Below are 15872 nucleotides of genomic sequence, written 5' to 3' on the forward strand. Positions count from 1 at the left end.
GCCTGATGAGAGCTGGCATTCAACATGTTAAAGACAGGCAGTTAGTTTTACCCAAATGCACCAGAATGGAATATGTGACGTTCTGATTCTATATAGACGAAGGCTTAGTCTATTAAAATAATCAAATTAAACTTAACAAACATTTGAATATATGGCTTTAATACATGATGCATTAGACCAATTAGTTAAGCAATACTTAATCAGAGAACTTCCTAGAAAGCAAATACAAAATAACATAAAGGTACAAAAACTGGTTGTTATTTATTAACCATAAGAGCTTGAACACAGAATTGCAAAATTTCACTTCCTGAATATACAACTGTAAACAGACCGCCCTAGTGGACCACACAGAGTAGTAGTGCTCACCATACCAATAAGAAAAATCAGGTTGCTTTTTAAGAACTGGTCCAGTTTTCAGGAAAATGAATAAAACTAGAGACCATTATGTTAAGCAAAATAAGTCAAACTCAGAAGGTCAAGGGTTGTATGTTTCTCTCATATGCAGAAGCTAGAGAAGAAAAAGGAAAAGAGAAAGGGGGAGATCTCATGAAAATCAAAAGGAGATCAGTAGAGAAAGAGGTCAGGGTATGGGAGGTGGGGAGAGAAGGGGGAAGTGCTGGACAGTGATATTGGATAAATTAAGTTGTTTTATTATGTGCATATATGATATGTAACAACAAATACCATTGTTATGTACAACTTATAATGTACCCATAAAAAAAGTGGAAGGGAAAAAAAAAGACCTGATTATCGATCTCATCTATTTGTAGGAGGTACCTTTGTACTGAAATACTTAAAACTCTTATCAAGGTGACAAAGCTGTAATCCCAGCAAGAGGAGAATGAAATGTATAAATTGTTATTTAGAAAACTGGAATGCTTGAAGCTCTTCAGGATACCTGTAGGTACTTCTGCTCCTACAAACAGAATAATACTTTTTATAAGAATCAGGCATTTCCAAGAATCAGAACTGTTCCTTTCTACTCATGCCTTCCTGTCTCTTCTCATTGATCCCTCTGCTCAGCCATTCAAAACACACTCACTGTGTGCTAGGCACACTGTGGGATAGGGTGAAGGAGACTGCATTTTCATGGGGAAAACATCAGGAAGAGATACAATGCCACACAGAGACAAGTGATGGAGAAAACATTGAGCAGATAAGATACTTATGAGTTACTCATAACAAAGAAATATTCTCCTCCCTAAGTGAACAAACTAGGGTTCTGGTTTATATATCAGCTTCTTGTAAGTTTGGAAAATGTGAGTTAATGCCTCTGGTCTTTGTGCCCTGACAAAGATGAATATATGACCAGAAGGCTTAGGAATAAACCAGAGGCTTCTGAAGTATGGTCATTTCACCAAGGCTGATACACTGTGAGACTGCCTGGCTGCCAGCTGGCCGCCTCCAATCACATTTCCCCTCACATAAAAGTAAATGTTTCAGGCCAACCTCAGCACAGGGAGTCCTTCGACAGAATGACAACTCAAGGCCAAGCACATTCCATTTATGACTAGACATGGATTCAGAATGAAATATAACTGACAAAGCCCAGATTCTTAGTGACCTCCACATGCCAGTGTCAGTCAAGAGTTCATCTGGAATAGACTGCTAAAGGAAAAAATGGAATGGAGATTATTGTTTAGAACTTAGGAGCCACCTCTGCAGTGGATACATAGGTGCCTGAGGCCGACGGAAGAGCTAAAATCACGCTCGCACTACTTAGATTTATGTGATGCCAGTCTGCATCTCCAATACTGAAATGAGAGTTGGTTTTTGCTTCACGGAGGCATGTTCTTGCCCAAAGTAGAATCTTGGAAAGGTCTGGGTGAAATAATTTTTACTCAACTTACAATGAATATTGAGCCAATGAGGCTGGAATTCCCTGGGAAGGTTTATGATCCTGAGCAGTGAACGACAGTATCATGGGGCTAGAATGACCCTTGTTCATGTGGCAATCTGTCATCCTGAAGCAGGACATGGCTAATAGGAACTGCATAAAGGCCATGGTGATGTTGCCATTATGAAAATTCATATCCACGTTGCTACACATGGTGGTGAAACCAAGCACACCTGGGACACATGTTGTTCACAAGACTCTCCCACCTCACCTGCAGAATCCCCTTCTCATTGCAATGACTGCCTCAGAGAGTTACTTTCCCACCACAAGACTACCAACTCCCCTGCAGAATTTTTTTTTCCTTTCTTCCCTTTTTTTTCTTTGCCCTAGCATCACATTCTCCTGATTTGGATACTTCTCCTAGAAGACCTAACTTTAGATCCTTCTAAAGTCACTGAAGAATCCTAGTGCCCCAAAGTCAAATCAATCTAGTTACCACAATGTTTCCTAAGGTTTAATATTCATACTTATGTATTCAGTTCTACTGTTGAACTTAAATGTTAAAAACGTTTCACTTATCCAAATACTTGTAACTGTCATTTACTTTGAATATCCATATTTCTAGCCTTTGGTGGAATTTAAAATCTTTTATAATACAGCAAAATTTTAAGCCCCTGAGAAAGCTACTTTAAAAGAAAAAGCAGCATGTGAAAGGATCTCAAGAGCCTCTTGGTTTAGGCCTTCAGGAGTGGCTGAGTCGCAGGGTGCAAAGGAACGAGCAACACCAAGAAAAACCAAAGGGTGGGGTAGCTTCAGAGTGTTCCCACTGTTAAACCAATGCTCAATTCTACTGAAGCCACCTTAAAGATTATAGCCCACTCAGAAAACATTATAAGTGACATGCCAAAATTAAGATTTACATTTAATAGATTACTGAGAAAAAGGAACATTGTTCTAATGAAAGATACAAATTTTTAAAAAGTATGATGGCTTTTGATTCCCTTTTCTAGAAATCCAGAGAAGTACACAAAAATAATTTTTTTCTTTTATTTAAAACTGAGCTAAAGATAACCAAGTAGGGAAAAAGAACCACACCATCACCAACAACAAAGTGATTAAGAGACAATGATGTAACCACATGGTTGATAAAAGTATTTCTCTACAGATGTATTCAGCCAATGAGGAAGAAATGATTAAATTAGTACATTGTTATTTTGCAGACTTCTAAAGAAAACAATCTGAGCAAAGATCACCAGTGCCTATTAGTGTCATAGACAATATTATATACTTCTTGATGGAATATACAATAACATCTATGAAGTATTCTTCCACCACTCAGATTAAGCTTCTAGGTTAAATTAGCAGTATACAAAAAACACATTGGACAGAGAAACTTAATTGCACAGTAATGTAATCAGCAAAATAAAAATAAAATGGAAATATCTACAGGATAAGTAACCTTCTGTCTTCAATGAATGAATTACAAAGGAAAAGAAAAACACAAAAAGAAGATGGGGAGGAGAAAACTTCAGATTAAAAGAAACTTGAGTGACACATCAATGGCAATGCAGAACATCTGTTTGGATCCTCATCCAAAATAACTGTAAATGAATGGATGAATGAACGAGTATAGGAACAACCAGGGAAACTACAACCACAGATGTGAGGACACTAAGAAACTGTTATTGTTCTTTGGAAAGGCATCATATGACACTAGAGTTATGTTTGAAAAAGTGTCCTTATCTTTTATGGCTAGTACAAATATTTTTAGCAGATGAATTATAAAATATCTGAGATTTGCCTAGTAATAATCCAGTTGCTGGTAGGGAGGGTGCTGGAGACAGAAACAAAAGTGAGGTGATGGATATGTAGCTGGGCATTGGATGCATGAATTCATTATGGCATTTTAATTTTGTGTATGTTCAAAATTCTAGATAAATGTTTTAAAAATCTAAAAGTTGTAAAAAAAAAAAATGATGGAAAAGACTTACCCTGCTGGATATCCTTCATTTCTAAATGTAAACTAGATATCAAGATTCCCACGGTTTGAGATCGTTTTCCATCCAATAACTTGATGATCTGGAATTTTAAAAGAAAAAAAAAGAATACAAGCTCAAATGACTATAAAAATCTTTTAGGAAGCACAAAAAGAGGCAGTAAGACTCAGATACACTGAAGGATGAACTAAACAGACTACAGACACTACTCTAAATGATACTTGATTGGAAAGCAGCTTAACTGAACTTGCAGATGTTTTACAAAATAAAGGGGAAAATGCTGTGGAGAATTCAACCAGCCCAATGCAAACACTAAAAATCTTCAGAATATTTTACTCTGATCTTTTAACTCAAATATTTTTTAACTAAGTTGTAAAAGAAACATGATGTGCAATGCTACACCCAGTTTTTTCACTTATCAATGGGATATTGTCACATTTCTGCCTAAGTCCCCAGTCTTTGCAGTGATTCTCTCTGCTAAAGAGCTTAAGGGAAAGAACATTACCATCTTGTGACAGCTGCCCATCAGCAATGTGGCCTCGAGGAATCTAACTTCATCTTGAGCTTACACTTGCTCCATTTAGCTTATACATTGATTTTTAAATATTAAATGATTTAACATATACAAAGTGCCTAACATATTTGCTGATCTATATTTACTATGTAAATAAAGTTTCCCTATTTCAAGAAGTTAGGTTGCTTCCTATTGTACAATCATTAGCATAAACAATTATAATATTTTATTCATGAAGTTTTAATTTTAAATTGTTTCATATTATTTTTTTATCATAATATGTCTCTCAAAACTTTTACAATCTTTTTTAAAACTGCAAATACTTCATCGCCAATTACTTCAACATTTATGAATAGCTCCTAGAGAAGTCTAGATAGTTTTTTTCTAAGCCAAATAAGACAAATCAGCTCCTACTAACATATAACACAGAGACCACTAAGGAGAAAAATGATCTTTTCCCTAATGTAGCAGGGCTAGGAAAATCAATAGAAGCACACACAAAACATCACCAAATGTACTTTTCTGGGTAAAATACAAACTAAACAGCTATGTTTCCCTTCCCAACTAGGTGCTTAAAAATTACAAAATAAATGAAGACAGGACTAAACAATAGCAATGTCTACCTCATATTTTTTTGGTATGTTAGTCTGGTTGTTTGGTGGTTGAACAAAAGTTACAAGAGTTTGTTACAATCAAGATTATCTAATAGCCTAATTCTCTACCTACCTATCAATTTATTCTCAATTATTACCAGCCCTTTTCCTACTTAGAATGGCTATTTTATATAACTATTAGGTCTAAAATATAGTAAATACTAAACTTTAATCAAGATAAAAGAAAAATCTGATTTTTCAGTTGCTCTGATTAATCATTTCAACTTTAGTCTTAGAGATAAGATTTCTGGAGGATATAGAATTTCAGGAGTTTCAAGAAGGATATAAAGAAGATAATTAGTATTTTTATAATTTTTCACATAAAAGCAAACACAAAAGAAGTAGTAACAAAGCATAATCAAATATCTTTAAAAATGTAGTTTCTTGGAGAGCCCAAATTTAAAGCCAACTGATTTTTAAAAGTCCAACACAAAATTAAGAAAATCCAAATAGATTATAAATATTGAACCATGTAATCATTCATTTAAAAAATATTTGCTGTGTATATGTTGTGCTTCTGGGACTATTTTGGACTCTGGGGATGCAGAGGTGAGTGAGACAGATTCAGACACTGCCCTCAACAAGTATGTAGCTTGGAAATTTTGAAATTCACTATGGTGAAATTGCTATTACCTATCAAAACACAAATAAATTAATTGCCTAAACTACCAAGATAGCAAATTCAAAAGAAGATGGGCTTTGGGAAATTGATTAGATGTGTGCTTAAGTGTCAAAGACAGTGACAGATACAACCATGGCATACACATCAATGTCCAGAAGACAGACACAGGAATTCAACTTATGTCAAGATTGCAATTAGGTCACCGAAGTTTCTTCAAATGAAAAATCAGACTATATAGTCAGGATTCCAAAATCCATTAACCACACATTCTGCCTGCAAGGCAATGTTCAAATGCAAGTTGTTCTACTAAAAATGGCAATCGAGACACCTGAGGAACCCAGCCAATGCATACTGATTCTGCTGTCATTGGGTAAGAAAGCCAAGTCAATCCATCCCCACTTCATCATTCCACCAGGCTGCACTGAGGAAAGGATGTCACTGCAGGAAGCCATCCTTTGAATTTTACCCATGACTTTGGGTGAAAGGTGTTAGGGGGGTGTTACCTACAGGGTAATGCCTTAAAGAGGTTTTCCTAAATTCAGTACTGCCTCCTAATAGGGTGAGTAAGGTTGGCAGTGGAATTAGAGCATTTGTATTTTTGTTCCTATATATGTACCAAATTCCATCTACTTCGGACAGAACCTTTGCAAATATCTTTTTATGTTTCCATTTACCCACTTTTCATAGCAGAATAATTCTGGAGTCCTTCTCAAAACCAACTAAAATATTTGGAACACATTGGACATTGAATTTATATCCCAAACCCTATTTATTTTTACTTGTTTTCATGGATCTGAAAGCTTACTTTTTAAAGATTATTACTGTGAAAAATACATAACATGAAATTTACTTTATTAAAAATTTGAAGTATAGAATACAGTATTACAAACTATAAGCAAAATGTTCATTAGAACTCTGGAATTTTTTCATCTTGCAAGACTGAAACTATATCTATTGAAGAGCAACTTCCCAATTTTCCCTTCCTCCAGCCCTTGGCAACCACCATTCTATTGTCTATTTCTATAAGTTTAACTACTATAACTATCTCATATAATGTCATCACGAATTATTTGTCCATCTGTGACTAGATTATCTTCACTTGGCATAATGTACCGAAGGTTGCTCATTGTTGTAAATGACAGATTTCCTTTTTTCATGGTTGGATATTATTGCATGTATACACCACCATTTATCCCTTGATAGGCATTTCACTTTAGTTTTATTTTTTTCAAATCTTGTTACTGTGTTTAATGCTACAATGAACATGGAAATGCAAATGTCTTTAAGATTCTGATTCCAGTTCTTTAAAATAATCAGGAGAGGGACTGAAGAATCATATGGTAGTTTCATTTAAAAATTCTTAAGGAAACTCCATACTGTTTCCAGTAGCAGCAACACCATTTTATATTCCCATTGACTATTCACAAGGATCTTCAATTTCTCCACATCTTCACCAAAACTTTATATTTTCTAGTTATTTTTTTTTTGTAGGCACCATGCTAACAGGTATGGGAAGCTATCTCACTGTGGTGTTGAAATGCATTTCCCCTGAAGATTAGTGATGTTGGGCATCTTTTCATATACCTAATGCCCATCTGTATGTATTCTTTGAAGAAATGTCTACTCAATTTGAGAACTTAACTAGATGTATGCTTAAGTGTCCAAGACAGTGATTGATACAACCATGGTATACACATCAACATCCAGGAGGCAGGCACAGGAATTCAATTTATGACAAGATTGTAATTAGGTCACAGAGGTTTCTTGAGCCCATTTTAATTGTTTTTAAATGGAATTTTAGGAGTCCTTCCCATAATTGGACATTAATCCCTTATCAGATATACAGCTTGCAAATACTTCCTCCCAGTTTGTAGGCTGCCTTTTCACTCTGTTAATTGTTTCCTCTGCTGTACACCTCCTTCATTTGAAGTTGTCCCACTTGTCTATTTTTGGTTTTTCTTGCCTGTGCTTTTGGTGTTGTACCAGGAAATAATTTTCAGGATCAATTTTGTGAAGGTTTTCCTTTATGCTTTCTTCTAGGAGTTTTTAGTTTAAGTCTTTAATCTATTGAGTTGATTTTTGTGCATGTTGTGTCTAATTTCATTCTTTTGCAAATTATCTTCTTCCCATTGTTTTAGCACTTTTGTCAAAAACCATGTGAGCAAACATGCATGGGTTTATTTCTTGGTTCTTTATTGTTTTCTGTTTGTCTATAATGTCTGCCTTTATGCAATGTCATTACTATTTTGATTACTCTAGCTTTATAATACATTTTTTAGTCAAGAAATATGAGGCATCCATGTTTGTTCTTTTTTGAGGTTGTTTCTGCTGTTTGGAGTATTTTTTGGTTCCAGATGAACTGTAGGACTTTGGGTTTTTGTTTTTTTTTTTCTATTTCTGAACAACTCCCACTGGGATTTTGAGAGGAAGTGCATTGAATCTGTAGATTCTTTGAGGAATTTGGATGTTTGGACTACATTTAAGCCTTCCAATCCATAACATAAGACATTGTCTTTCCATTTATTTGTGCCTCCCTCAATTTCTTGCAACAATGTCTTGTAGCTTTCAGTGTATGAGTCTTTCACCTTCTTAAGTTTATTGCCAAGTATTTTATTTTACTTGATGCTATTTTAAATGGAATGTTCTTTGGGGGGTTGTTTGTTTTTTGGTGTACAAAAACAACTAATTTTTATACATTGATTTTGAAGATTGCAAGTCTAAATTTATTAGTTCTCAGGTTTTTTTATCCTTAAACATTTCTACACATTGATCATGTCATCTGTATAAAGAGATAATTTTATTTCTTCTTTTTCACTTTGGTTGTCTTTTATTTAATTTTTTGGCTTAACAGCATTAGCTAGGTTCTCCAGTATTATGTTCAATAGAGGTGGTGAGAGTGGGCAACCTTATGTTGTTCTTGATCTCAGTGAAAATGTTTTCAGCAATGAGTACAATGTCAGTTTGAGTTTTTAATACATGGGCTTTATTATGCTGAGATAATTTTTCTTCTACTTCTAGTTTGATGAGTGATTTTTTTATTATGAAGTGGTGTTTGAGTCTGTCAAGGGTTTTTTTCTGAATCTATTTAGATGATCGTATGATTTTTTTTATCTTTTGTTCTGTTAATGGGATGTAATACATTGATGGATGTTCAAATGATGAACCATCCTTGCATCCCAGGGATAAATCCCACTTGCTCATAGTGTCTGATCCTTTTAACATCCTCTTAAACATGATTTGATAGTATTTTGTTGGGTAAGTTACATCTATATTAATCAGGGATAATGGTCTATAGTGTTCTATATAGTGTCTTTGGCTGTGATATCAGGTAATGTTGACTTCATACAATGAATCTGTTCAATCTTTTTCAGTATTTCTAGAAGAAAAAAATTTGCTTCCTTAAATGTTTGATAGATTTCTTCACTGAAAACATATGCTCCTGGGCTTTTCTCTATCAGGAGATTATTTTTAAATATATTTGATTCAATCCTCTTACTAGTTATGACTCTGTTTAGATTTTGCATTTCTTCATGATTTGATCTTGGTGGGCTGTATGTTTCTAGGAATTGATCCTTGTCTTCTGGATTAATATTTTTGCATATAACTGCTCATACTAGTTTCTCAAAATTCTCATTTATGTGGCAGAAATCAGTTGTAATATCTAGTCCTTGATCCAGCTAAAGATTTCCCAATTTTTATTATCTTTTAAAAAAAACACTAACTCTTAAGCCCGGCACAGTGACACATGCCTGTAATCCCAGCTGCTCAGGAGGCTGAGACAGGAGGATCCCAATTTTGAGGCCAGCTTCAGCAACTTAGTGAGACCCTAAGCAACTTACACAAGACCTGATCTCAAAATAAAAAAATAAAAAGGGATGGGGGATGTAGCTCAGTGGGGTAAAGTGCCCCTGGGTTCAATTCCCAGTACCAAAAATCAAAACTCTCAGTTTTGTTGATATTTTCCCCTATTTCCTATTTTGTTTACTTCTGCTCTAACCTTCATTATTTCATTTTCCTGTACTCTGGGCTGGGCTTTGCTCTTCTAGCTTCATCATGTGTACAGTTAAAGTTGTTTGAGATCCTTTTTTGATGTAAGTGCTCACCCCTATAAACTTCCTCTTAGTACTGTTTTTGCTGTATACATTTTGGCATATTGTGCTTTTTGCTTTTATTTGTCTTAAGCTATTTTCCAGTTTTTCTTTACATTCCTTCTTTCACCCACTGGTTGTTCAGGAGTGTGTTGTTTAACTTCTACATACTTGTGAATTTTCCATTGTTCCTTTTACTATTATTGCTAGTTTCATTCCATTGTGGTTGGAAAAGATGCTTGTTATGATTTCCATCTTCTTAAATTTGTTAAGACTTGTTTTGTGACCTAACGTTCTTTCTATCCTGGAGAATGTTCCACGTGCTCTTGAGAATTATGTGTACTCTATCCCTGTTGGGTGGAATGTACTTCACAGTCATCCCTTGGTATCCACAGGGGATTGGGTCCAGGACCCATGGTGGACACAAAAATACATTGATGCTCAGGTCTCTTTTATAAAATAATGTAGGATTTGCACATAACCCACAAACATCAGCCTGCATATTTCAAATTATCTCTAGATTACTTACAGTGTGCAGTGCAAAGTAAATGGAGCATAAGTACTTGTTATACAGTATTGCCTTGGGAATAATGACAAGAAAAATGTCATATTCAGTATAAACACAACTATCATAGGCCCAAGTACACAGTATATGAATAAGAGGCAAAGAATGCTTCCATAATGAGTGTTGAAGAGAGCCTGAGGATCTGTAAATTGGTGGAAGGTTACAGTAGAGTACGCCTATGCATTACTTTATTAGCAAGGATTCAGTGCAATGCTCATTGGTTGGCCCATTCAAGTTTTGCTTTGTGGAACTTTCTGGAATTATTTCTTTTAGATATTTTTCTATCTACAGATGTTTGAATCTGTGGATAACAGAATCTGTAAATATAAGGGGCTGAACGTATATATCTGTTAAATCTATTTGGTCTATAGTGTTGTTCAAGTCCTCTGTTTCCTTATTGTTTTGTGTCTTGTTCTATCAACATTTGGAAGTGGTACTGAAGTCTATGACTGTATTATTTTTTTCTCCCTTCAGCTCTACAGTTCTATCAAAGCTTGCTTTATATACTTAGCTCTGATATTGGTTTAATATATATATTATATATTAGTTTCCTGGTGGATAATCATTTTGTCATTATATAATATCCTTCTTTGTCCTTTTCAACAGTTTTTGTTTTAAAGTATACTTTGCATGAAATAATTATGACTGCCTTGCACTTTTTTGATTTTTCTCCTTAATTTAGCTAAGGGTTTGTCAATTTTGATGATCTTAAAAAAACACAATTGTTAGAATATCTTTTTCCATTATTTTTTACTTTCCGCCTGCCTATGTATGTTCTTAAACATAAAATGAGTCTCTTAAAAGAGACTTTAGATAGCATACTGATTTTTATTTTTAATCATTCAGCTACTTTTTTTGGTATTGGGGATTGAACCTATAGAGTCACTCTATTACTGAGCTATATGAATAGTTCTTATTAGTTTTTATTTTTGAAGGAGGCTTTCACCAAGTTGCCAAGGCTAGCCTTGAACTGTGACCCTCCAGTTTCCCAAGCACCTGGGATCACAGGTATAACCACAATGCCTGGCCCACTCTGTCTTTTGCTTGAGAAGTCTTTCCTTCTACATATAAAGTAATTACTGATAGGGAATGACTTATTATTGACAGTTTGTTAATTTTCTGTCTGTTCTGTAGCTTTTTAGTGACTCTTTTCCTCTCTTCCTCTCCTCTTTTGGGTTTTATTCTTATAGTTACACACTTTGATTCCTTTTTCATTTTGTGTACCTTTTCTGGGCATTTTCTATGTGGTTATCATGGGACTTATACAAAACATCTTATTTTTTACAATATATATAAAGTAATCTATTTTAAACTGCTAACTTCAATCACATACAAAAATTCTACTTTACTTCTCTACTACCTTGAACTTTGTTATTGAAGTCATATATTATAACTTTATATACTGCTCATCTTAGAGTTACACTTATTCTTATCTTTTAAATTTCATACCAGTTAAGTGATTTACTTGCCACCATTACAGTATCCTCTATTTGTCAATATATTTTCCTTTATCACTAAACTTTGTACTTTCATATGTCTTTTGTGTAACTGGGTAGTGTCTCATTGTTTCAACTGAGAAAAAACTAACTATCACTTTTTGTAAGGCAGGCCAAGTCAAGTGGAGATAAACTCTCAACATTTGCTTATCTCAAATTCTCTATTTCTTCTTCATTTTTGAAGGACAATTTTTATTGAAAAAAGTATTCTTGCTTGGCAGTTTTCTTTTAATACTTTGAATATATTATCCTTCTCGTCTATAAATTTCTGCTAAGAAATTCATTGACAGTCCTGTGCAAATGCCCTTATATGTAATAAGTTAATGTTTTCTCTTGTTGTATTCAAAATTCTTTTTCTTTTGACAATTTGGTAATAATGTACATTGGTATGATTTTCTTTGGGTTCTCCTTGTTGGGGCCCATTGGGCTTTCTGAAACTGTATGTCTACTTCCTCTTTCAAAATGGGAAGTTTGGGGCCATTTTATTTCTTTCAATATACACTTTGCCCTTCTATACCTTATCCTCACAGTGTTTATTGACCTGCTTGCTGATATCCTATAAGATCCCAAGATTTACTTCCCTCTTCCTTTTTCTCTTTGCTCAACTAGCCGGGTAATTTAAAATGAACAATCTTTCAATTCTTTGATTCCTGCTTTTATTTGATCAAGACTGATGCTTAACCTTTCTAGTGAATTTCTCAATCCAGTGGCTGCACTTCATAACTCTCAAAATTAATTTTATTCTTTTGAAACATTCCTCTTTGTGAATACTTGCATTTGTTTATGTATCATTTTCCTGATTTTATTGAGCATCTTTATGACATTTCCTTTGAATCAACATATTCACATATGTCTGTGTCCCAAAGAGTTGGTTTCTAATATTTATATTGTTCCTTTTTTTTTTTTTTTTTGGAATTAAGCATGTAGTGCTTTTTTGGACACATGATTATACATATTAGGGGTACAGTATAAGTCAATACATGTATATAGTGTGTAGTGATAATATCAGGATAATTAACATTTCCTTCTCAAACAGTGTTATGGGCCTGCCACTGCTGCCCCATCTCTGAACACAGCAGCCTCCCTCTTGGGACACCAGCCAGGGCCTGGAAACCCAATATCAAGATGTCTTCAGGTATGCTGCTGCAGCCACCATCTCAGGATGTATTGGTCTCCATTTAGGGACACTGGCCAGGGCCTGGAAGTCCATAGGTGCCTGAAGATTTGGTGACACCTAGCTCCCCCCTAAGGGTGAAGTACTGGAAAACTTCAGGGGCAGTATAAGTCTATGGGGTGAAAACTATACTACCTAAGAACCACACTGCTATATAGGAAGAAAACCAACATGAAAAAACAAGGGAACAAAGCACCCCAAACAAACCACGATGCTCCAATAATAGGATCCATTGACAATACTATAGAAAATACTTAAGATGAGGAGTTAAGAATGCACATAGTTAAAATGTTTCATTACATAAAGGATGATGTAAGGAATGAAAACAAAGATAAATTTCAGGAGATGAAATATCACTTCAATAAAGAGATAGAGGTTATTAAATAAATCAAGCAGAAATACCCAAAATGAAGGAATCAATAAAACAAATTAAAAATAAAAGTTCAATGGAAAGTATCACTAACGGACTAGACCACATGGAAGACAGAATCTCAGGCAACTAAGACAAAAATATATAATCTTGAAAATAAATTTGACTACACAGAGAAGATGATAATAAAGTATGAACAGAACTTTCAAGAATTATGAGACAAAATGAAAAGACCAAATTTAAGATTTATTGGGATATAGGAAGGTGCAGAGATACAGACAAAAGGAATGCATAAACTTTTCAATGAAATAATATCAAAAAATTCTCCAAACTTGAAGAATGAAATGGAAAATCAAATACAAGAGGCTTACAGGATCCCAAATGTACAAAATTACAACAGACCCACACCAAGGCACACTATAATGAAAATGCCTAGCATACAGAATAAGGATAGAATTTTGAAGGCTGAGAGAGAAAAGTATCAGATTACATTTAGGGGGAAACTAATTCAGACCTCAGTTGATTTCTCAACTCACACCCTCAAAGCTATGAGGTCCTGGAACAACAAATACTAAGGTCTGAAAGAAAATGGATGCCAACCAAAAACTTTATATCCAGCAAATTAAGCTTCAGATTTGAAGATGAAATAAGAATCTTCCATGATAAACAAAAGTTAAAAGAATCCACAACCAGAAAGCCTTCGCCATAAACATTCTCAGCAAAATATTCCATGAGTAGGAAATTAAAAAAAAAAAAAAAGTGAAAACCAGCAAAGGGAGGATCTTCACAAAAGTAAAAGACAATCAAAGGAGAAACTAAGTCAAACTCAAAAACAGAAATAAACCAAAATGAACAGGAATATAAATCATATCTCAATAAAAACTCTGAATGTTAATGGCCTAAACTCATCAACCAAAAGACGTAGACAAGCAGATTGGATTAAAAACAAGACCCAGCGATATGCTGTCTCCAAGAGACTCATCTCATAGGCAAAGACATCCACAAACTGAAGGTGAAAGGAAGAGAAAAAAAATATACCACTCACATGGATCACGAAAACAAGCAAGGGTTTCTATTCTCATATCAGATAAAATAGACTTCAAGCCAAAGTTAGTCAGAGAGACAAATAAGGAGATTTCATACTGCTCAAGGGAAGTATACAGCAATAATAAAACAATTGCAAATTTAATTTTTAAAAATTTTTAATATGTATACATTTTAGTTGTAGATGGACTGAATGCCATTCATTCATTCATTTTTATGTGATACCGAGGATCAAACCCAGTGCCTTTCATGTGCTAGGCAAGCACTCGAACACTGAGCCACAACCCCAGTCCACAAATGTAAATATTTATGCCCCAAATAAACATTGAAACATCTATGTACATTAAACAAACCCTTCTCAATTTCAAGAATCAAATAGACCACACCTCTCTCAATACTTGATAGATCTTTCAAACAAAAACTATACAAAGAAACTATAAATTTATTTATTTATTTATTTTTATTTTTTTTTTTTAGAAACTATAAATTTAAATAATACAGTCAATAATTTGGATTTAACGGAGCACATGGCTCCTTCTCTAAAATATACCATATCTTAAGTCACAAAGCAACTCTTAGCAAATACAAAAAAGAGATACTATCCTGTATGCTGTGAGATCATAATGGAATGAAATCAGAAATCAGTGATAAAATAAAAATAGAAGTTACTCCAACATCTGGAGGCTAAAAATATGCTATTGAATGACTAATGGATAGCAGAAGAAATCAGGGATGAAACAAAAAAATTCTTAAGAGGTAAATGAGAACTCTGATACAATATATCAAAGTCTCTGGGACACTATGAAGGCAGTGCTAAGAGGAAAGTTCATTGCATTGAGATCATTCATTAAAAGGATAGAAAGTTAATGAATAAAACCTCAAAACCCTAGAAAAAGAAGAAGAACAAATCAACCTAAAAAGCACTAAAAGAAAGGAAATAATTAAAATCAGAGCTGAAATCAATGAAACTGAAGCAAAAGAAACAATTAAAGAATTGACAAAACAACAAGTTGGTTCTTTGAAAAAATAAATAAAATTGATAAACCCTAAGCCACACTAATGAAGAGAGAGAGAAAACTCAAATTACTAAAATCCATGATGAAAAAGGAAATATCACAGTGAACACTACTGAAATACAGAATTAGAAAGTATTTTGAAAATTTATACTCCAATAAAATAGAAAAATCTCGACAAATTTCTAGAGACATATGATCGGCCCAAACTGAATCAGGAGGCCCTACATAATTTAAACAGATCAATTTCAAACAGTGAAATAGAAGATGCCATCAAAAGCCTACCAACCAAGAAAAGCCCAGGACCAGATAGATTCTCAGCTGAGTTCTACAAGACTTCAAAAGAGAATTAACACCACTACTCCTCAAATTTTTCCATGAAACAGAAAATGGGGGAACTCTTCCAAACTCATTCTATGAGGCTGATACCAAAACCAGACAAAAACAAAAGAAAACTTCATACAAATATCCCTGATGAGCACAGATACAAAAATTTTTG

The 15872-nt window shown here is 34.2% G+C and overlaps 1 protein-coding gene across 17 annotated transcripts in view; it reads right to left on the minus strand.

The window, feature by feature from the left end:
- Fmn1 (formin 1) overlaps nucleotides 1–15872 on the minus strand; it is a 395944-nt gene that overhangs the window by 149673 nt on the left and 230399 nt on the right. For all 17 annotated transcript variants that reach the window (XR_013438865.1, XM_078049877.1, XM_078049880.1 and 14 more), the window contains one exon: nucleotides 3829–3916. Coding sequence is in view for 16 of the 17 variants with exons in the window: in XM_078049877.1 (XP_077906003.1) it covers nucleotides 3829–3916 (88 nt within the window). In the remaining variant the exon portion in view is untranslated. The remainder of the gene's footprint in view (nucleotides 1–3828; nucleotides 3917–15872) is intronic.

Source organism: Ictidomys tridecemlineatus, chromosome 5 (genome assembly GCF_052094955.1).
Source record: "Ictidomys tridecemlineatus isolate mIctTri1 chromosome 5, mIctTri1.hap1, whole genome shotgun sequence".
Classification (NCBI taxonomy): Eukaryota; Metazoa; Chordata; class Mammalia; order Rodentia; family Sciuridae; genus Ictidomys; species Ictidomys tridecemlineatus.